Source organism: Protopterus annectens, chromosome 7.part0 (assembly GCF_019279795.1).
Source record: "Protopterus annectens isolate FY-2018-M chromosome 7.part0, PAN1.0, whole genome shotgun sequence".
Taxonomy (NCBI): Eukaryota; Metazoa; Chordata; order Ceratodontiformes; family Protopteridae; genus Protopterus; species Protopterus annectens.
Window position 1 is genome coordinate 450,712,239 of NC_056739.1, and position 24,350 is coordinate 450,736,588.

At 40.3% G+C, this 24,350-nt stretch overlaps 1 protein-coding gene across 1 annotated transcript in view; it reads left to right on the forward strand.

Moving 5' to 3' along the window:
• NEURL4 (neuralized E3 ubiquitin protein ligase 4) overlaps positions 1-24,350 on the forward strand; it is a 1,403,612-nt gene that overhangs the window by 168,267 nt on the left and 1,210,995 nt on the right. Inside the window, exon 7 of the mRNA XM_044076219.1 lies at positions 12,447-12,519. Coding sequence (XP_043932154.1) covers positions 12,447-12,519 — 73 coding nt within the window. The remainder of the gene's footprint in view (positions 1-12,446; positions 12,520-24,350) is intronic.

The following is a 24,350-nucleotide window of genomic DNA, read 5'->3' on the forward strand; positions in this document are numbered from 1 at the left end:
AAATATGTTGGGTCTTTCTTTTGAATGTATTGAAGTCTGAAGAAGCGTCCTTTGGGGCGTGAAAGTGCTTACTTTTACATTAAAACGTTGTATTTGCTGTGAAACCTGCTCCAGTCGTGGTGCTTTCTCTCATCTTGTTTACTGGATTTGGGTTCTTTTTGGGAGAAGCTCTACACACTAGTTTTTGGATGAACAGAACATGATTGATTTTAATAATTAGCTTAGTTTCTGGTGTCATTCCAGGGGGATCCAATATCTGTCAGCATGGGTGGACATGGTTAACAGACCTTGTTGCTTTGCCAAGAATTGCCTGCCCCTGTACCCCCCGGGCTTTTGGATATAGGCTAAAACTTTATCCACCCTATTAGAGCTTTTTTAAGCAAAATGACAAAACTACCAACATAGCAAAAAAAATTGTAAGCAACCTTAAGGGTTTACTGCTCAGTGCTAGGAGCCTAAACAAGTAACTCCACATCCTAAAAGTTTTCCTTCCTCTAGAGAATGTAGACATCTGTGATGTTACCGAGACTGTTTAACATTGCAGAAAGTACTCCGGCAGTGCAAGGCTGCAGTGCCTTCCACACATTTAGACCAACAGCAGCACAGATACGGGCTAATGGTGGAGTTGTATCAACCTGTGTTAGCAAGAAATACAACTCCAGGTTAGTTAAACAGGACGATGCCCTGGAGTTCATTCATATCCAAGTTATGTACCGGCATGCTACACATAACTCTCTATGACCTATGAGGTGCTCAACATCCAGCCAGATATTCTGTTCAGGGGAGACTTCAACTACTACTCTATAGACTGGGAAATGTACACGGTCTCAAACTCCAAGGCTCAATGTTTCCTGGACTTGATATATCAACACGAACACCCTGGACCAGATAGTACACACTCAACCATTGGATCAAATATATTGAACCTAGTACTCACTAGCATGGGAGAGTGTTCACCCACCCCCCAAACACCGCTGAGTCATGACCTCATTGGTGAGATCAGACTACAGAGATTTCACACTTGAAATAAAAGTCAACCCTGAAAACCTAATTAAATCTGTAACAATTACTAATTATTGTAAAGCAAGCTACATCCTATTGAGTGACAGTCAAAATTTATGGATTCCCCAAACCCTGAGAACACTGCTACCTGTGCAGAATTATTCATGGAAACCCTGTACAAACATGAAAATGTCTGCCATACTTAAAAGAAGTAGGCCCAATTCTAACAGCAAAAACAAACTCCATTGGTGGAATCCTTATCTTAACAGTATATAACAAAAGAACACAAATCCAAACAAAAAGGAGATGAGGGCGAAAAACTGTCACAAATAAACTCACACAAATTCGCTCAGAAACTCCAATAGATTTTTTGATTCTGAGGAAGAGGTTTGTCGAAAACGTACAGAGTTATTTGCGTTAGTCTGTGGTTCTTTGTGTAGGCGTACACTATTGAATAAAATAATAAATCAACTTTTAATATATTTCTTTATTCGTTTGTGGTGCCGAGCCCTCTATTGGAGTTTCTGAGTGAATTTGTGTGAGTTTATATAACAAAAGAAAAAAAAAATCATTGCCAACATTAGAAAGAGCAACTTTCACAGAGACAAGAGCTTTGTGATTTAACTAAACAAGAAACCAAGAGTTGTAATAAAGTCCAACATGGCCAGTTATAAGGTCAGGATAGCCTCACAGACTAAGGGCAACCACAAGGCCTTTTTCAGCTGTGTCAGGAACCATAAAGGTAGCACTCAGTAGTGCGCAGAACTGTTGGTAAATGGCACAACCTTCAGGATGATATAGCGAATCTACTGGCTGATAAATTTAGCAACTATCCCCCTACTACCACCTGTGAAATCCCGTCTAGCATATCCACCCAGCTGTCAGCAGGGAGCAAGCCTTGGTGGGACTCAAGACCAATAACATTGTGTCATTGGGCCTTGATAATATCCCTGGTTACTTCCTAAACAACATTAAACAGGACCTAGCAGGACTACTTGAGGTGCTTTTCAACTACAGCCTCAAAATAGGTTGTATACCAGGTGAATGGATGGCTGCAACAGTCATCCCTCTAATCATAGGTGACTCAATAGTGAGGCACACTGATGTCCCACTCACTAGGTTGAATAAGGAGAACGTAACAGTCAGCTGTATATCAGGTGCCAGAATCCGAGACATAATCCATGCACTCAGGTCACTCCACAACAAGTACAAGTATGACTCTGTCGCTGCCCATGTGGGTGTGAATGACCTGAGGTGCACCTCCCTGGACTACATGAAAAGAGACATGGAGGAGCTCTCAGATTATGTGGGTCGGGCAAGTATGACCCTAGCCCTGAGCAGCATCTTACCGTCACCTAGAATGATACTTCAGTACAAGCAGAAAATGATTGACTTCCACATTCGGCTAAGTTTCTGGTGTCATTTTAAAGGGATCCAGTATCTCTGCTTGGAATGACATGAGTGACAGACCTCCATGCTTTGCCAGAGATGGCCTGCATCTGTCACCCCTAGGTTTCCGGATACTGGCTAAGGCTGTTGCCATCCCTATAGTGCCTTTTTAGGCGATGTTCCAAAGACCAAATTACCAGAGTAACAGCTATAAATAAATGCAATCCGAGGGTCATGCTGCTCAATGCTAGAAGTCTAAACCTCAAGATGCACTTGCTCGAAGCACTCCTCAAAATGGAGAACATCAACATTTGTGCTGTAATGGAGACCTGGTTTAAAGCAAAGCAACCCTGCACTACCAGGCTATAATTCTTTCCACACCTTTCTGCCCCAGAACATGGACCAAAGCTCCAAAGGCGGTGGTGTCTCCATATTCATAAAGGATATGCACACCTCCAGACTAGTAGGCCAGCATAACGCATCTGAGATACTTCAGGTACAACTGACATTGGGTAAGATGGCGATTCAGGTCGTAGCCTGCTATAGGTCCCCAGCCATGTCCCAAGACTCTCACTTCACGTTCCTAAGCACCCTGGAAACTATTAGGGTCCAACCCAACACTTTCATACTAGGTGTTCAACAACCCCTCCATCAACTGGGAAAACTACTCTTGCACCAATACACTTGCCCAGCGTTTCCTGGAATTTATCAGTTCTAATGCCCTGGACCAGCCCATTCGTACACCCACTAGAGGAAGCAACATCCTTGACCTTGGTTATTACTAACATGAGCAAACGTTGCTCTGCACCAATAGTCAATTCCTCTCTGGTTAGATCTGACCACAAACTAATCGCCATGGAAATCCACATCTCACCCCCCCCCTCCCAAAGGTAACCATCATGAAAAACTTCTCCAAAGCTGACTTTGGGCTCCTAAAAACAGAGGTGGCTAACTTCACAGCATTCATGTCAATGGAAAATAGATGTCGAATTATACACCTATGCACTGTATGAACACGTACATAAATGCATGGAACTAGCCATACCCAACAAAACCAAGACACTCTCCTCAAAAAAGCCAATCTGGTGGTCCCCTGCCATTAATAAACTCTACAACAGAAGTAAGACACTGTTGCAGAAAAAGTTGAAGTCCCAAGACTGGGAAAACTTCCTTATTAGCCTCATTAAAAAGTTGAGATCTCTCATCAAAACCTTTAAAGCCAGCTATGAAGGCAGAATTGCGGCAGACACTAAAAACAACCACAAAGCCTTCTATAGTTGTATCAAAAATCTCCACAGCAATACCCAGGTTTGCTCTGAGTTACTAAACAATGGTACCTCCTATACTGAGCCAACAGATATTGCCAACATATTGGTTGACAGATTCAGTGCCAACTTTACCCCTCTCTCCCCCTCAAAGGACCAGTCACAATACCGGAGGAATGCCAGGCGCCCAGCATTACTGCAGCACAGGTTAAAGCTGCATTGTCCAAGGCCAAGAATACAGCTTCCATGGGACCCAACAATATCCCTGGATGTGTTCTACATGAACTGCAAAGTGAACTGGCACCGCCCTGTTCAATCACAGCCTCACCTCAGGCTTTGTCCCTACCTTATGATGCTCTGCTACAGTCATCCCTGTCCATAAAGGGGGAGCGACTACAGACCCTGGGAATTATCGCCCCATTAGCCTGATGAGTCTGATATGTAAGGCTATGGAGCGGATCATCATGGACCTAATTAACAAGGATATAGGGAAACTCCAAACTTTAGATCCCATGCAATTTGGTTTTGTAAAAGGTAGATCATGCCTGCTCAACCTGGTTGACTTCTTTGAGTCGGTCACTAGAGCTGTGGATGAGGGCAAGGCAGTTCATACAGCCTACCTCGATCTGGCCAAGACCTTTGATACCATTCCCCACTCAGGAATTATTGATAAAACTCACCAAACTAGCCATCAACCCCTGTATCACTAGGTGGGTTGCAAATTGGCTCACAGAACCCACAGTGTGAAAGTAGTGGACTCCAAGTCAGACTGCTGACCAGTCATGAGTGGAGTCTCACATGGATCGTTCCTGGGTCCTTTCTTTTTTGGCATCTACTTCACAGAAGTCCAGGCCAACAGGGAGGAACTCTGGCTGACCAATTTCACAGACGACTGCAAGCTGGGAGCCATTATTAACTCCCCAAGTGATGTAGACATCCTACAGAAAGGCCTCCCTGAGATCAATGACTGGTATAGAAACCATGGCCTTAAGCTTAATGCCAAAAAATGCATCATCATCCCCTTTGGGAAAAACTCAGTTCCCACTAATTACCACATTGATGGGAGCCCACTGAACACCGAAGGCATTATAAGAGATCTGGGGACACAGGTTGACGGCAACCTCTCCTTTAACCTCCACATTGCCACTGTAGTCAGAAAGTCCTTCTATATGTGGCACATCTCATTACCAAGGATTTTGCATCCAGGAAAAAGAGGTCATCATCTCTCTCTCTACTCGGGCCAGTCATCAAGTATAATGCCCCATTTGGCATGTACCTTACTAGACACATGCAACAGCTGGAAAGGCCACAAAAGTACCTCAAGAAGAGGTTCCTAGGCCTTAAACACATGTCCTGCACAGACAGACTCAAAAACCTCCAGCTATTCTTTGTCTCGTATCGTCTACTAAGAGGCAATCTCTGCTTGACTTAGAAAGCCATGTCTGACCCTTCTCTGTTAGAAATGCTACATCTAAAGAAATCCCAATCCCTCCACACCACATGCTCCAGAGACCTCAACCTCATTACCACAGTCAACAGAACATACTGGAGGGACAGGTTCATAACCCAGAGACTCCCCATGCTCTGGAATAGACTTCCCATACATGTCAAGCAGAGCACTTCACTAGCTGTCTTCAAGAGAAATCTTGATGAGTGGGTGGGAAATAGAAAGTTCACCCAGGGGATCACTCCAGTGGCTCTACTTGATAGAGGCACTGGTAACTAACGGGTGGCACGATGCCAGGGTACGTCTATGGGCTAGGCATGTAAAGGCTCCAGGGCCATTATGAACCTATAAGGGTGGACCATCAACTGATCATGGGAACTACAGACCAATCAGTCTGACAAGTCTAATATGCAAAGTCATGGAACAGTTTATCATGGAAATGATCAGTAAGGACATTGGCAACCCACAGACACTGGACTCTTCACATTTTGGCTTTAAGGGAAATTCTTGCCTACTCATCCAGGTAGACTTCTTCTAGGGAGTCACTAGATTGTGGACAAGGGGAAAACATGCATACCACCTACCCTTGACCTGGCCAAGGCATTCCATGCAATACCAAACTCTGGTATTGTTGACAAACTGTCATTATTAGGCATCAGTCCCTGCATAACTCACTGGATTGCTGGCTGGCTCACAGGTGGGACCTAAGAAGTCAGGATTGTTTAGATCACCTCCACCAGCAGGTCAGTCATCAGCAGAGTACACTAGAGCTCAGCGCTGGGCCCACTCCCGTTTAGCATCTACTTCTCAGAGGTCGAGGCTAATGTCAAGGGCCTGTGGATCACTATGTTTGCAGATGACTGTTAATTGGGAGCTATTATAGATTCTCCTATGACACTGGCATCCTTCAAAAGGGTCTAATACAAACAAATGACTGGTGCCAAAGCCAAGGATTAAAACTCAGTGTGAGGAAATGCGTTATAATGCCCTTGGGAAAATCATTCACCTAAGCTAATTACTCCATCAGTAAAACACCTCTAAGAGTTGACCCAATAGTTAAGAATTCAGAAGCATATGTGGACAATAATCTGGCCTTCAACCAACGCGTAGTCAGGATAGTAAGAAAATCATTCTGTGTTGTCCATCTCATAAGGAAGTGTATGGTTTCTAGGTCCAAGGAGGTTAAAGTTCCACTCTATTCAGCCCTTATTATACCCTTTATTGAGGGCAGTACCTCCTTTCGGCACATATCTAAGCAGGCACTTGCAACAGCTGGTATGCCTTCAAAGGTTCCTCACCAGGAAAATCCAGGGTATGAATACCCTGTGCTTAAGGCCTTATTTCTGTACTCCTACAGGTTATTGAGAGGTGATCTATGCCAGGCATATAAGGCATCCTCAGATTCAGCTCTGATGGATCTTTTACACATCTGCAAAAAGCTAAATAGAACATGCTGGAGATAATTATGTATATTTGAAAGCTAATGAATAAGCTCCCAATCTACATGAAGCAGACTTCATCCTTAATCATATTAACCTTGATCTTTGGATAGGAAATAGCAAGTTCACCCGGGTCTGGCCCCCATGTCTCTGATGGACAGAGGACAACAGAAAGTAAGTTACCCTCCACATAATTCTCAGCTTCCTCCATACTAGTGTACCCCATCATATAAGTATCCAAGGAACTCTAGGACAGAACTGGTTTTGGTCGCATGGCTGGACATGTTAAGACACTGGTGGTTGTTAGCCTAGTATAAACCTATGAATCTATGAACTTTGAGCCGAACTGTCCACCTCCCTCTCCTCTATTCTTTCCAGAACCTATAAATGAGTGAGAAAGGATACCTCCATAACTTGTAACTCCATAGACAACTCATCATCATCAACCCCCTTTTTCCCATTTTTTTTTCTGCATGGGGTAGTGGTGTTTTCAACTATGACCATCTCTCTGTATTTATTGCCACTCTCCTGCCTTCTTCGACACTCATGCTTGACTGTCACAAATCTTCCCTCATACAATCCATCGGCCACTTTGCTGGACACCCTTGTTTCCTCTTGCATTCTTCCTGTCTGTCCCAAGTCGTCTTCACCAGATTATCTTGTTTTTCTGCACGTGCCCGAACCGCCGTAATCTGTTTTCTTTGACCTTTTCTGCAGTTTTAGCTATTCTGCCTTCTGCAGCTATGTCCTCATTTGTTTATCTGTCCCACAGTGTGCATCAACCATCTAAGGCACTTCATCTCAGTCACCTCTAGTTTCCTCAACTTTTCTGCCTTTATTGCCCAGTTTTCTGTACCTTAGAGTAGTAATGATCACATCGCTGTTTTGTACACCTTACATTTCAGCTTCTTTGACATTCTTCTGTCATATACTAAACCTGACACACTGAGTCACTTGGCTGCAGCCCCTCTGATTCTAGCTTTGACCTCCTCGTTCAGACATCCCTTCTCCTCAACCATCCCTCCCAGGTACTTGAAGCTGTTAACCTGCTGCACTAGTTTTCCTTTTATCTCAATTGTCAGCTTCTTCTGGACTCAGTCCTTTGTTGCCATTAAAACTGTCTTATCTCTACTCAGTTTCATCCCATGTGTCTTCAGTTTTGCTTTCCTTTTTCCAGACAACTGTTATACTATATTGAGAGGATAAAATCTTTTAGAAACTCGGATAATGTGCTGATTTCTTGTGATGGTAAGAACAAGGGACAACATATGTCAAAATAAGACTATTTCCAAGTGGTTGTCTCATGCTTTTACCTTTTGGTACACCAGCCAGAGCAAGATACTTCCAGGCAGGGTCAAAGCTTATTCTACCAAGGCATTGGCTTCATCTGTGGCTTTTTGGAAATGGTTAAATTCTAGAAGTATTCTAGAAGCAGCAACTTGGTCCTCTGTACATACGTTTACAAAGTGTTGTAAATTGGATTCTTTCTCCATGTCTAGGACAGACTTTGCTAGAACCATTCTCTGGGGAGTCCTAAACCCTTATCCTTTCTTCTCTTAGTCAGCCTAAGCTATTATAGGTTACCTCAGCAGTGTTCCTAATAATGAACATCACACAGTTGTCTTGAGTAAACTTACCACAGCAGTATGTTTGAATGATCACTGCTGCAGTAGCTGCTCCCTTCTTCCATACCCCTTATTTTTGTATATTTTGTTGCCAGAGTGAAGTGAGGTGAGGATCTTTATTTTTTTTTCAGCATTGTCCTTGTTGAGGGTGTAGCTTCCCTCTCCATGTTGGCATGAAAGCTCTGAAAGGCTTGTATCCAAACCTGTATTTTTTTTGTCACCTTAGCTCAAGCTGACCAATGGTTTGGATGAGTGGAAGGTGCCCTGAAACTTTGGAAGCTGAACAGCCGTTGCATCCTTAGCGAGATGTAACCTAAGACTGCTGCAGTAATCATTTCAACATCTGCTGTTAAGTTTACTTACGTAACTATACTTTCTATGTTTCTAAGAGCAGTATTTAAAATATGTCCCTGATTTTGGGTGTTTGCCCTCCCCTTCTATTTATTTTACGCTTTCTCCAGAATTCATGGTGTAAGAAGTTGAGATGCAAGTACCCTAGTTGCAAAATCAAATTCTGTGCAGGCTTAACAATAAACAGGTACACACACAAGAGTAATATAGACACAAAGGGAAACCCCTGTTTCATAAATACACACACACATATATGTGTGAGTGTTTGTGTATGTATACACAGTGGATATAAAAAGTGTACACACCCCTGTTAAAATGCAAGGTTTTTGTCTTATAAAAAAATGACACAGCAATAAATAATTTCAAAATTTTTCTCACCTTTAATGTGACCTATAACCGGTACAATTCATTTGAATAACAAATCTGTTAGGGGAAAAAAATATAAAAAATAAATATATAAAAATAAATGGCCTCCTGTGACGAAAAAACAAGTTCTGCAGTAGCAGATAGGATACCAGTGGCTTCCTGCCCAAAATCTAGAAAAGTTAACTACATCCGTAACTATTATGATAAAATATGTTAGTATATGGACATATTCGTAGTCTTCAGGACAGGCTTTACTGGTACCAGTTTACAGTGGGTCACACTAAACCCAGAAGTTAAAGACCCATTAACGTAACCAATATTCTTTGTAAAGTCATGTAGAAAGCCATAGTAATGTGCGTCCATGCAAAATAGGCAACCTGCTTCTTTTAGTTATGGAACATTATGGGCTGATGATCGTACCTTCTGAATCTGGTAACCTTTTCTGAGCAGGTAACAACCGCATTTGCTGAAGGGTTCATAGTGTATTTTGTTTAGCTTGCCTATACTAATGTAGTCATTGTTGCGCTATATGAGGGAATAGTGTGTTGTATTTGTATTGATTTTTGTTGACTGGGGTAGAACACCCTCCATGTGGAACATTTTCAAGTTCATCCTTGGGGTACAACAGCGGCTGTAGATAAGTGTGGATGTAATAAACAATGCCCTTCCATATCACTGTTGCAATATTCTTCACCTTAGGGACAGTACAAGAGCTCAAGAGGAAGCCTGGGAGATGGAAGACGCAGAGGAACCCTTCACAAACCCAAGCAGAATACCCCTCGTAAAACCTGCTCTGGCTCTGGAAGTGGCATCCTACTTGTAATGTTCAGTGAAAGTATGAATAGAGGACCAAGTAGGAACCCTGAGGATGGAATTGGTATCCAAACCCTTGGTAAAAGCACCAGAGGAGGCAACTGCCCTAGTGGAATGTGCGTTTATAGACAGTGAGGCATTTGCCATGGAAGGTATAGCAAAAGCAGGTCTTAGAGATGCAGGAGGAGATGGTTTGCTTAGAAACAGCTAAACCCAAAGTCCTGGTATGAAAAGAAACAAAAAGCTGCTCAGACTTGCAAATTGTGTTTGTTTTATCCAAATAATACCTCCTTTCTTCCTTTGTTTTGTCTCTTGCCGTGTGTTCTATTTCCCTACTGGCCGAGGGGCTCTTTCTCCCTTGTTTATGTTTTCCCTTCTGGCCACATGTGTTCCACCTTGTCCCTGAGAGTATTCTGTTCCTCCTTGGGCTTTTTTCAGTTCTTGAGTGCTTGCATCAGAACATCATCTTTATGTTCAGTGTTGTGCATGGGGAGCATACATGTGTCATATGGTACCTATAAGAGCTGTAAGCTTTGGTATATTGGCCGGATGTTGGTCTAGCCTTAGCAAGAGATCCCTAAGGTGAAGAATACTGCAGCAGTGAAGAGATGGACATCTGCTGTTATGATAAGATTTTATACAACTCTACTTTATTAAGGCACACAGTGGTGTAGTCTATATGCATACAGCAACTTCCACGTAGTAATTTACACAGGAGGCAACAGAGGTCGGAGAGAGGGTAGGTCAGTAGGTGGAGAGTGTAAGAGATGGAGGAGGGGGAAGGAAGAGGTTAAGATGGGGCCCCTCTTGAATTAAAATGCTTCAGATGTCAAGACAAACATAGCTCAATGGTTGAAACACTGGTTGAAACACTGGTTGAGCAGCAGGACTGAACATGTCCGAGAGGATATCTCCCTTCTGATGGGAATTACCATTGATGTCCGCAAGGGGCAAAAGTGTCTGTACTGGGATCAGTTCTTTTATTAGTATTCTTACATATGAAAATTTAAAGTAAGCTTTAGATAACTGAGTATGCTGATGATTGTAAATAAAGTAGCATAATTTATTCATTTAAAGGTACTGAAGTTCTCCCAGATGGTCTGGAAAAAATACCTGCCTGATGTAGTCGTAATGATCTTGCCTTAAATTTCTGTAAATGTTGCTTTCCCAAATCTATAACGAAATGAGGTAGGTTATTTCCAGCACAAAAAGGAAAATTGGCTGGGTTTAAAATAGCCAGCAAGGGTAGTTACCTTAAAGTATCACAAGATTTGCTGAAAAGGACAGAGATAAACAGGACTAACTTAGCATTTCAGTGATAAATGGCCAGATCATTCAATCTGTAGGGACAGTGGTAGACCACAGTTTAAACTATCTAATTTTAAAGAGTACCAGTGTGTCCAGAAAAAACATTCAACTACATTTTACATCATTGAGGTAACCCATATTGTAGTATATTGTTACATTTCACAGTTTTCAGTCAAGACACATGAAAAAGTACATTGATTTCTTATTAGAAGAATTACAGGTTTGGAAAAGTTGAACTATTCGAAAAGGATTCAGAAATGTTCGTTATATACTGTTTCTTATAGGTCACTCAGAAGAGATTTCTGTTTGCTTTGCAAAGCCATATCTAATTTGCTTAAAAGGATGTGTGTGGAATGTTCCACTGTGGAAGATAACACCATGTTGGGGAATGTTATAACTGAAAGTTTCAGTAATAGAAAAAATGTGTAGAGTTCAGGACACACTGCTATCTAGTGTCATGCAGTATTCTTCCTCTTTTATTTAGAGTAAGTCCATTCATTAATTTCTTACAGGAGTCTTTCATAGGTAGATAGTTAGAAAATATCAGCATGGAGTTCTTGTTGTTATGCTTCTTAGAGACTGTTAGATTATATGGTTGACAGTCAAATCTGTGAACCTTATAGCTGTGCCCAATCCAAGCAAAGTGGCCAGATTGATTAGATTTGATTGAATGGTCATATTAGAACCTACCAATAATTGTCTCCTCTCTTCAGTCTAGGCGATCTGGTAGATAACAGAAGAGAAAGCAAGGATTTCCAGGTGGATGTACTCTTTATGTTGATAATGGGATTGCCACTGGGCATCATAAGTTGTAGAATGCAGTATTAATTGGTGGTTAAATGTCTTTACCTCCAAACCCTGAAGTCTGACTTTTATTAGAATTCACACATTTTGTGCACTGTGTAAGCCTAAGTATATCACTGGTAGCCCCCTGAAAATGGACCCCAGTTCTCACTAGTCCCAACTTGCTTACAAAATAAAAAATCAAATCAGTTTCACATTTATATTTTATTAAAATACTTGAAAGAAAACTAAAAAAAGGTATTTAATTTGGAGATTAAAGTGCTTGAAAGGAAACTAAGCCATATTACAGCAAATTACAACATTAAAATTCATTGAAGATAAATAGTACTGGTTGTGAGGTATAAAATCGCAAAGTTCAGTGTTACAGACAAGGTTGCAAATATTATATATTATTATATATTAATTCAGAAAGCTAGATCTTGAGTGTCCTCTTAAAACTGGCCAGCTGTGAATGTTGTTTCCTGTTTTGTGTGATCATTTTCCCCGAGTCAGTCAGAGGACAAGTGAGATTGATTTTTTTCAACAAAACTTACTAATAAGTTCATCTTTAATATTCTTGTTTTTTCATTGTGATTGAATGTTGTACACCATATGTGTAGCTTTGAACTGTAAGATGTTGCTCTCTTTTGATTTATAGGAAGGGGACCACATTGGATTGATGAGAAAGTCCAGTGGGGCTTTGCACTTTTATATTAATGGCATAGATCAAGGTGAGTGGACACTACAACTTTATATTATTTTTTTTTATTTCTTACCATTGATGATGAAGGTAGAAAAAATTACTTATTCAGTTTATTGAACAGGGGGTGATCTAGTCAAATGACCCTTTCAGCCATGACCCAGAGACCTTGTTAGAAGATGCACAGTAGAAAAGATTATACAATAAAAGCAAATTGCATATTAAAGTATTTGGATAATATAGAGAATAATCATGCTAAAACATTGAAAAAAGACAGTAGCATATACATTTTTTACACAAGATAAATGATTTTAGTTACATACACTGGTTATGGTGAGGTTCTCTTTCTTAAACAGTATTTCGAAAGCACAAGCAGTTAGAATCCTTGACTAGGTAGGATTTTATTTCTTTTTTAAAGGCTTCTACTGTATTAATGCACTTGATAGATGGTTATAAAGTAGAGGTCCTCCTACTGAAAAGGCTTTCTCACCTTGGCTAGTTTGAATCTAGGTCTTGATATAGAAAAAGAGTGACCTGATGTTGTCTTTTCCATCCGTTCCTCAGTGTGTGGGGTCTCAGATCCAGCCACTGTCAAGCTTTTGAATCTGATGCTCAGGCTCCTCCCCTTACCCATATTCCCTCTATAGAGAATGAGCGACTCCAGATCTCATTTGCCGCCATTAGCAGTGAATGGATTTTGAGATCTCATGACTTTTCAAAAAATATAAATAGATAAGTGCCATTTTTGTACTTCCTGCTTTTTGTGTCTTCAGTCCTCACCCTCCCCATTCTCCCCTTTTTGTCTTTCGCTTTGTGATGGAAGGACAATTTCTATAATATTGTCTATACAATATTAGTATTAATAATACATTTTCTCATTGGCTGCATTTCTTTCTCTTTTCTCTCCAAGAAAAAAAAAACTTTTTGTTCTTTATTTTTCTTTGCCTTATTTAAAAAAAAATGGCAGAGAAACTTTTAGGTTTCAAAAAACGTTTGCAGCACCTTGATCCTACTTCCACAAGTGATGGATCTGCTTTGGGCCTGAGACTTCACACTTCTTTGACGCTAATGAGTTCTTTGAGGTCAGCTCTGACTCTTTCGGACCCATCCGTATCTCAGAGCTATACAGTTGGTACTGACTTTGACAGGGTTAGATCGGATCTGAGATCCTCAGACCTGTTCTTCTTCTTATGGTCCTCGGCATTTGACAGTTCGGTTCTGATGTCAACCTCGGAACCCAGCCGAATGCCATCCAGGATTAAGCTATTTTTGGGAATTTCTGCTCCTAGAATTTGTCTCTCTGGATTGGCTTTCAAGAGAGTGCTACCTCAACCCAAAGAGAGGACTACTTCTTCAAAGTCAGAACCACCCCTTCTCCATGGGATCTCCCAGGGTCAGGAGCCTGTTCATCTTGTCCTGTCAAGACAGCCAGTTCCCCTGAAGCCTCAAACCAGTTGTAACAAAAAGAGACCATGTCAGCTTCAGAGTTCTTGCCAGAGCAGCCCATAAAGGAAGTACAAAGGAAGCATATCTGAAAAAGGAGACACTTGAGTTCCCCTAAAGAATTCTGTACCAGTGATACTGATTTTGATGAAGAAGGTTCCCCCCAGATCCGCACTTGAGGACATCTTGCTCAGAGGGATCATTGAATTCCTTAGACAGAAAGGAAGATGGGCTTCCCAACCCCCTTCTCCAGATAAATCAGTCTTCCATGAGGCTTTCTGGTTGTGGCCTATTTATGACTTGGGTAGTCCCCTCCCCCACTGAAGAGATGATAGAGCTAATCGCGTCATGGGAATAGAAGAAACCAGACAGAGCCGAACCAATCACAGAAACACCCATCAGATTTCTGGTTACTCTGAAAAAACAGCCCTGTTGGACCAAGGGGCTTGTAGAAGATTCTGTGTTAGTGGCTGCAGCCACCTAAAAGGAACTTGCAGAAGAAAGTTCTTCTGTCCATCTGCTAAACAAGGAATCTCAAGCGCTAGACAGATTTGTGAAGCATATCTGTGCTTCATCTACCTTTTGATGAGCACTAAATTACTTGGCACATGTCATGCATTTCCTGAGGGACTTGACCAAGGAGACTACAAAGTCTGTCGCAGGGACCTTACCTGTGGATCAGAGGAAATAATTTTTTTTTCACAGCTGCTGACCCTTAAGTCTTTATCTAACGTCTGTATGTGCCTTATCTCCAACACCATGGAGGGTGTGTCTTTGCAGCCAGCACAGGTATTACCATCAGGAGACATCCCTCTGGATGCAGTTATGCAGCTTTGAGGAACATTTCAAGCTGTCTTTTATCCTCACATCTTATGATGGCTCAGCCCTTTTTAGTCCTAAACTTAAAGAAACTGAGAAAGAAGGCAAATCCCTGTCTGCCATAGGAGTCAAATTCCCACCTCTCAAAGGACTTTTTCCGGTAGCAAAAATGAGGGAAGAGAATTTGGTTTCCTAAATCTCAGGGATTTACTTCTGATACTTCAGGAGAAAGAGCTCCCTGAGGCACAGGGGAAACTCTTAAATGGTCGTCATCCCAGGGGCAGAGGTAGACTGTAAGATCAGGGCTACAGAGGACCTTATTCTGAGAAGTCTTTCCAACAACTTGGATGTCCATCACTAAAGGATCATTATGAGAGGCTGATTCATTTCTTTTCATACACTGCCTTTACCACCAACGAAGCTTCCTGATGTCCCATCCTCTCAAATGGATGCAGCAGCTTCCAAGATAAAAGAAGTTCCTAAGAATAGAGTTATCCAAGAGGTCCCACCAGACCAGACCAGAGATGATCTGGAATTTACTCAAGACTCTGTACTCAAGCCTTTATTTAGTACCAAGGAAAAACTAAGGCCTGTTTTGGACCTGAGATGCCTAAACGGGTTCTTAAAACATAAATAAAATTCCAGATGGTCACAGTTCAGTCCATTCTTCTTCTATTGAGAAAGGATGACTGGATGTGTTATATAGATTTCCAGGATGTGTGCTACTACCATATAAAGATGGACAGGAAATCCAGGGAAGTATATTCTCTTCCAGCTTGGAGTCAGTCACTTCCAGTTCAGAGCTCTGCCCTTTCGTCTCACCACAGCCCCCTGGGTGTTTACCAGATACATGGCAGTAGTGACAGCTCGACTGTGGCAGGATTTCTGAATATTCCCATATTTGGATGACTGGCTCATCACCACCCCTACCATGAATTTGTTCATTCAAGCCAGAGACTCCTTTCTGGAACTGTGTACAGAATTGGTGACCATATTGAGCTGAAAGAAATCCAAACCACAACTAGTACATTTGATAGAGTTTATTAGAGCTTTTGTGGACACATCTCCAAATAACCAAGCTTCTCCAAACAAGAATTGCATCACCTCACCAACAACCTATGAACCCCATAGTGTTTTATCCCATCAGACACCACCAGCAAAAATGATTCTTCAACTTCTGTGTTCCATGGCAGCTTCTATCACATTAGTCCTCCTAGCCAGGTACTATATATGAGTATTTCAGTGGATTCTGGTGGTTCAATGGTCAGTGACCTATGAACCTACACAGGAAATTCAACCTGGGGATCATTTCAACAGCCTTGCTCAATAGGGGTACAGGGAACTAATGTCCGGCAAGAGGACGTCTGGGTATGTTCTTGGGCTAGGCTTGTGTTGGCTCTAGGGCCATTAGCCTAGTCCTCACCTATGAACCTGAACCTAATTAGAAAACATCCCATGTCCTTCCCATTCTCACTGATGACAATTTGCAGAACTCGTATACCTTGATGTTTAAAGTCTCCTTATGTAGTACAAGGGCAACCTTTCATTCCTTTTTCTCCACATGCCACTATTTCCATGGACTCTTCCCACTTGAGTGGGGGAGGGGCATTACCTGGCACAGACCACAGAAGGCAGTCTACACATCAGTGTATTGGAGATGAGAGCAGTTCTCCTTGCATTGCATGCTTCTCAGGACTCTCTCTCCTTGGATGTGTTCTCTCTCCAGAAAGACAACATGATGGTTGGGTGGTACATAACATATAAAAAAGAGCAGTCGGACCACCAGGCTGTGTTCCATTTTTAATAAAAGCAAGAGTAAAAGCACATGAGTGCTTTCGGGTCTAAGCCCTTCATCAGATAATATACACTTCAAACTTCACGGGTTTTAAATAAAAATCAACCAATCACAATTCAAATTTGCATCTGCCTCCTTTTTAGGGACAGTTTCAGTGGTATTAACCCATTCAAACCAGGAGCTTTATCTGCTGTTAATTCTGTAATCCATTTGAATTCACTATATTCTGTATAATTAACCAGATCTCCTCCCCTTATATTGATTTTTACTATCTGCAAAACCAGAAACTTAAAAGTATGTCCTGAATTATCTGCCACATGTTGATAGTGCAGGAGTTATAAGGCATATGTGACATCATCAGGCGTAACTGGAAGATGCTCTTAACTGATGACACAAAATAGGTAATATAGTGGGACAGAGGTCTCCTTTTGGCTTCAGGAGAAATAAAAACTTGAAAGATTTACTCTGCCATGAAACTAAGAAGGTGCAGAAAGATAGTATTCAGAGCAAAGGAACCTTTAGGTGCAGAGGATGTAAGGCTTGCCCTTATATTATGGAGAGTAATTTGTTTATACATCCCATCACAGGCAAGATATATTATTTGAATAGGTATGCAGATTGCAGGGCACGAAATGTTTATTTAGCTAAATGTCAATCATGCACATCTTTCTATGTAGGAAAGACGAATTGTATTTTGAAACATTTATCAGATAAAAGGTTAAGAAACCTACACAGTGAGGCAAAAAGCAAGTCTTTCCACATGGCCATCTGCTTACCATCAACATCGCAAAAGAAGTGGAGCAAGCTTACTGTTGGGAAGGTTCTTTGGGAGCATTATGAGCTCTCAGCTAGTCAATGTTAGCAGGCAGCTGATGGACTTGACAGAGAACTGTCCTGAAAGTTGAAGAAATAGTTTAGATGATGTTGCAGCATTCTGACCAGTTATAGGAGCAATCTAAAGAAATGTGAGTCACTAAGCTCAGAGTTTTCACTAATGAAGCACTGATAGAAACTTTGAAATTGAAGTACCAGTGTTTGAAAGACAGGGATCATAGAAATAACTTGCATTTTTCAGGGGTTCTGTTGAACACAGAAAAAGCCAATTATGTCTGCTATGTAAAGGGTAAGTTGACCAAATGGGCCTGTATTCCTGTAAAGGACATCTGTACTGAACGTGTGTACCATAGCCATTGTACTGTACAATCAGTGAAATCTACTACTCACATGCATTTAGTACGTTTTGCAACCTACAACCAAGGAAAAAGAGAGAAGAATTAGCGGGCTCCCAACAGAGTAATTAAGTAAGGCTCCTGCGGGATTTTCTGATGAGTACTATGCAGCAACAAGAAAGCAAAAGAACTGTCTTTATACCCATAATTAAGGTGTGTAAGCAGCTTAAGTTAAAGTTTAGACTTCTTTACTCAGAGATTCTTAAACTGTTTTTATGAAGTGGCAGAATAACTTACGTGGGCCCTGAGGAGTCATTGAATTGCTTGAATCCATGCTACAGGAAATGCTAATTTCACAGGCAGTGTCAGAGATGACACATTTCTCAGTACCCTTCTATTTTGAAAAGTCAGCTGAAGCAGTCATGGCACTTTTTACCTTTTCTCCTTTGTAAAAAAATGAACATCACATCACATCAGTCACCCTGCTAGACAGGGGTCCAGGGAAGTAAATAGTGTGGGAAGAAATAGCCAGGGAATTGTTATGGCTAGGCTTGTATAGGCCCTAGGGCTGATAGCCTAGTACCAACCTATGAATGAATGAAAGAAGGTGAAAGGATGGCTCACACTGTGTGTCCTCTAGTCAATATCTGACAATGGTTAAATAAATGTTGTTGTTGTCTTTCAGCTTTTCCCGGTTAGGGGTCGCCACAGCGGAACTCCGGTCCGCTAATGATTGGCAGTAGATTTTCACGAACGCCAAGGTGCCTGCTCGACATCCAACTTTCAAAGAAATGCACGCCCATTTACGCATGTCTTTCGAATGCCCACCCAACTGCGGGGAGGACATGCAGACTCCACACAGAAGGCACTCCCCGCACTTCAGCCGAGAATCGAACAGGAGAACCTCTTGCTGTGAGGCAACAACGCTAAAGCTGCATTATATAATTAACATACTACTACTTTTACATAAAACATAGCATTACTAGTTGCCATAATCACCCCTTTCTTATCAGGCTAACTGCATTTACAACATGATGTTGGGCATTGTAGAACCCCCCCCCCCAAAATAATAAGTAAACCAGTCACCTAATGCATCTCAGCAAAAATAGAACCCAAACTCACCTCACTAGATATGAACCTAAGAAGTAAGTGCAATAAAATCTATGATATACATGCCTACCTTGCCACATACACTCCTGATGTAGTCATAGCTACTGAAACGTGGTTAAAAACAGAAATAAAGGACAATGAGATCACCCCAATCCCCGATACAATTTACTCTGGCTTGATGGACAAAACAAGTGTGCAGGTGGTGTAGCATTCATCTATAAAAATTCCCTAACCATCACCTTACCTCCACACAGGAAATACCCACATTTAACAATGCTGAACTTCTAATAACACTCCTAAAAATCAACAATAGGAAAATTATATGTTTAACAGCAATTTATATACCTCCAGAGAATAACACTGACACTGCTGAAAGCACCCTGTATTCTATATCCCAGCAAATTAACCATGAAACTGTAATACATGGAGACTTAAATATAGACTGGAAACTCATAAATTCCACTACCTCCCACTGAATCCATAAACATGTTCAACTTCAGACAGTTAACTATTACTAGAATCAGAAAAACTTTAGGAGACACTCAAAATTAGACTGGATTCTTATAAACAAACCAGACAAACTGACAAAAGTAGGCTGCCTCTCAGCATAAGTGACCATATACCAGCATATGCTATTGGAACTTACCATAACCTAGATAGACAGATCTGTAATCAGATACGAAGTACAACCAGTTTCAGCGAATATATTTTAAATGAAATACTAAAACAATATAACTGGAATGTACTTAGAACAATGCCACTAGATACTGCTGCAGAACATGTTAATAACATATTCTTACAAACCTTAAATAATCTAGTACCAGTATCTAGTAAAAGAGTTAAGTCCAAACCCACACCATGGCTGACAAAAGAAACAAAAAAAAATCATGACAAAAAGGGATAACGCCTGGAAAAACTGGTATAAAAATAGAACTTAAAATGCCTTCCAGCAATTTAGACATCTTAGAAACCTTGCAAAACTCCATGTCAAACAGGATAAGCAAAGATACTGTACCAGCCTACAAGACAAACATAAAAACAGCCCAGAACTTTTTTGGTCATTACTAAATAAACTACTCCATCCTGGCAAGGCCACCACTCCCTCTCCAAAACCAGACAATACAACAGACTCTAACCCCATACAGTTTAATTCCTGCTTTATACAGTCAATATTATCTCTCTCAGACACTAATATATCTGCTGTCCTCTCTATACCCCTGTCCAATCAAAACCACCCACAGCTCTTCAGTTTTAGTCCAGTACCTACCTTGCTCCTTTCAACCAGTAACTGCAGGTCTCCCTCAGGGCTCTATCCTGGCTCCTGTCCTACTTAATGCATTTATTTATGACCACCAGTCACCATGTTAGTTTAGTTCAGTATGCAGATGACTCTGCATTACTATTTGTGACCTCAACATTATATAATCCCCAAGACATTTTCCAAAAAACTTTCTTTTCTGTAAAAACCTGGCTCAAAGAATCAAACCTCCTACTCATTCCCAAGAAAACTAAGTTGATGCTTTTTACCTCGAAAAAGTTGCCAAAATCAAAAGCAATTTTTTTTACGATAGTCAACAAATAATACTGTCATTGAAACTGCAACTCACAGTAAACTTCAAGGCATTATAATAGATGACATTCCAAATTATGACCAGCATATATGGCACACCATTAAATCTTCTCACCAGAAAGTAGGCTCCCTTTATAGGATCTATAGATTCCTTACAGATACTGCAAGAAAAACTGTAGCCATCACCTTCTTATTGACTCCTGTCTTATACTCTGCTATCCTAACAAACTTATAGTACTCAAAGAAAGAAACTTGCTTACTGCTACAATAAAGTAGCTATATTTGCTATCAATATCTCTCATAGGTTCCACCATTGTCATAGCTTAAAGCAATTAAACTGGCTTGAACTACACAACTACTTGACATATTCACAACTGATTACAGCACAAAAACTCATTCATTATCCAGAAAAATGCCCTGCACTACATAACTTATTACTGACCTAGTGTCCAGCTGGGAATCTCCGCTCTAGTAACAAATTCTTATTACTTACAAATAAGTCAGATAATGCTGCAGGAGACTCGCTGTACTCCCAGTACATTGCTAATCTCTGGAATAGTATCCCCACACAAACAAAACTCTCCAACATACTCAGTAGCTTTAAAGCAGTGCTTAAACATCATCTTAACCAGTCCTGGTCCTGCACATCCTCATCTCAAGGTTGAGATTTTGTATTCAATGTACGATACTCTCCTTAAACAGAATACACTCAACCACTCACTGAAATGACAAAATATTTTATACATAATTGCTGCCTGTACAATCCACTAAATTGCACGTGGGTTTTCTCTTTAGTAACTTACATCTCTGAAAAATTTTAAAATGCATAAATGTAGCAACTGTTTGTGTATAAATGTAAGTAGAAACCAACCACAACCAAAAGGCACCAAACATAGGTCTGCTGGTAATAAAACAAGACACTACACTACTTTGTGGATCAGGCAGACGATTTATTCAGTACATTAACACTCAACAATTCCTCTGCATTTTCATCCTTACAAACGGACTTCATCAGATTACAAAAACGTGCTGCAATGCCACTCTTGTATATTATCCTCCCCCCACCCTTAATTTGTATTAATCAATTAACTCATTAAATTGTTTAAAACAATTTCAACAGTAAAAAATTGTAGTGCAACTAAAATCATGTTAAACTTTCACATAACATAAAATCATGTTAAACTTTCACATAACATAAAATCATGTTAGCTTGCACATAACATAAGATATTCTGGGAGGAACCACAAAAAATGTAAAACTTAAAACTAGCTGTAAAAAGTAAGTATAAAAATACCTTACTAAAGATTCTTTCCTTCTAGCATGTCTGTCTTTTAACTATGTGAAGCCCATAACATATACTATAAACCCGCCCCTACCCCCCCAACTAAAAAATTTTGAGGCACAAGTAGAAATAGAGTTGAGGAAATGTTTAAATACTGCGAGAACATAGTTTAACCTTACCAAAGACGAGAACATGTTAGTGAATACACTTAGAAAGAATGAATATATTTGAGTGATGAAACCGAATAAAGGGGGAGGGGTGGTGTTGATGGATAGTATTTTATATTCCGGTAAAATGTTGGAGATGTTGAATGATACTACTAGATACACCAGACTGTCCAAAAGTGAGATTAATTTGGCATACAGAAAGATGGACTTTATCCTAAAGGAGATGGTTGATGAAGATTTGATAAATCAGGAAATCTATAGGTACTTATTGATGGACAAACCTAAAATACCATCAATATTTGGAATCCCAAAGGTCCAAAAAGATCTACAAAACCCTCCTTTGAGTCCCATTGTGGCCGCAAAAGGCTCTAAAACATACCCTTTGGTAAAGTATTTGGATATTAAACTAAAGAGAGTTTGGATACAACAAGGTGGGATTTTAAAGGACTCTTGGGATTTCCTTCGGAGTGTGAAAGATGTTATATGAGGAAGGGTGATTATTTGTGACCCTAGATATACACGATTTATTCAATGTTATACCTCAGAAATTAGGATTGGAGTGGTTTGGTGAGGCCCTCCAGGACAAAGGAGAGTTAGTTAATGTTTTAGTATCTATGGGCTTCCAGTGGGGTGGTGATGGGGGCATGTTGTTCCCTGACATACACCAGTATAGTCCTGTCTGTATGGGAGGAAAAATATTTATTTCATTCAGAGTATGCCAAGCATTGGAACTTTTATAGGTGTTACTTGGATGACATTTGTATTTTTTGGACTGGGCCAGAGACAACATTGATGGGATTTATGGATTACATCAATCACACCACTGATTTTTTTGAGATTTACTCATTGTATAACCCAGAAAGAAGTGCACTACCTGGATGTGACTATTCAAAAGGTTGAAGAGGAAAGAAAATTTAATTCAACTCTTCATAGGAAGGACACTTTCTCTAATTCCTATCTTTGCTTACTAGTTTCCATCCCTTTAGGCAAAAACGTAGTATCCTTAGGGGACAATTTATCAGAAGCTCTAGGATGACTTCTAGGGAATGCGATTATGAGAAAGAAAGCAACAAGCTGAAGGAGATGTTTCTGAAAAGGAAGGTACCCATTGGAACTAATAGAAGAATTAATGGATGAGGTAAAAAAATGACAACTAGGAAATTTGGGCCGATTTTAGGGGTCACACTGGAGAAAAATGTTGACAAAAATACGAATAGAAGGGACATGAAAGAAAAATTTGAAAATAAGGGTGGTAATTTTGTCGTGAACTTCAGTAGTGACACTTCACAAATAAGAGATACTGTCACAAAGAATTTGGACAAGTTTGGATGTTACTCTGACCTGGAAGGTTTATTCAGGGAGCCCCTTAAATTTACCTACAGGAAAGGTAGGAACATTAAAGATTTATTACAAAGTAGGATTGCATCAAAAAGAAGAAAGAGAAGTGGTACTTGTAAATGTGGGACTTGCTTGCAATGCCCATATATTATGAACAGTGGACAGTACATATCATGGGTAGGGACAGGACTATAGAAGCAAACACCTATTCAAATTGTCATAGTACAGGAATTATACATATATATATATATATTACTATTTGCAAGTGCTGTGGGGCATTTTACGTAGGTAATACTACTAGGAAACTGAAAAGGAGGATCTATGAACACCTTAATGAGATTAAGAATAAGGAAGTGAAGAATGCCTTATACAAGCACAGTTTACGTGCAGTACGGCATCTTATAACTTCTTTGTACTGGAGAAGTAGAACAAGACCCAAGGGGTGGCCCTTGGGAAACTAAATTTGAGGTTTGGGAGATGTTTTGGCAGCTGGTCCTGGAAGCTAACAGATTCCCAGGACTAAATGAGTATATATATATCCATTGCCCCAGTTCTTAAATTAAGAGCAGCTAAATTGTAGTAGGTATGGAAAAAGATAGGGGATTTAGTCCCACAAGATGGCAGTGTTGCACATGTTTTACTAGGATGTTATGGGCTTCACATTGTTAAAAGACACACTAGTTTTAAGGAAGGAATCTTTAGTAAGGTATTTTTATACTTAACTTTTTACAGCTAGTTTTAAGTTTTACATTTTATTTGTGGTTCTTTCCAGAATATTTTATGTTATGTGAAAGTTAACATGATTTTATGTTATGTGAAAGTTTAACATTTTAGTTGCACTACAGTTTTTTTTACTGTTGGAATTATTTTAAATGATTTAATGAGTTAATTGATAAAAATTAAGGGTGGGAGAGGATAATGTACGAGTGGTATTGCAGCACGTTTTTGTTATCTGATGAAGTCCGTTTGTAAGGACGAAAATGCAGAAGAATTGTTGAGCATTAATGTACTGAATAAATCGGCTGCCTGATCCACGGAGAAGTGTAGTGTTTTGTTTTACTACTAGCAGTCCTCTTTTTGGTGCCTTTTGGTTGTGGTTGGTTCCTTGTTTGGTTTTAGCACTGTTAGCTCCTGGTGTTACATTGTACATAGAAAGGTAACTACTCTGT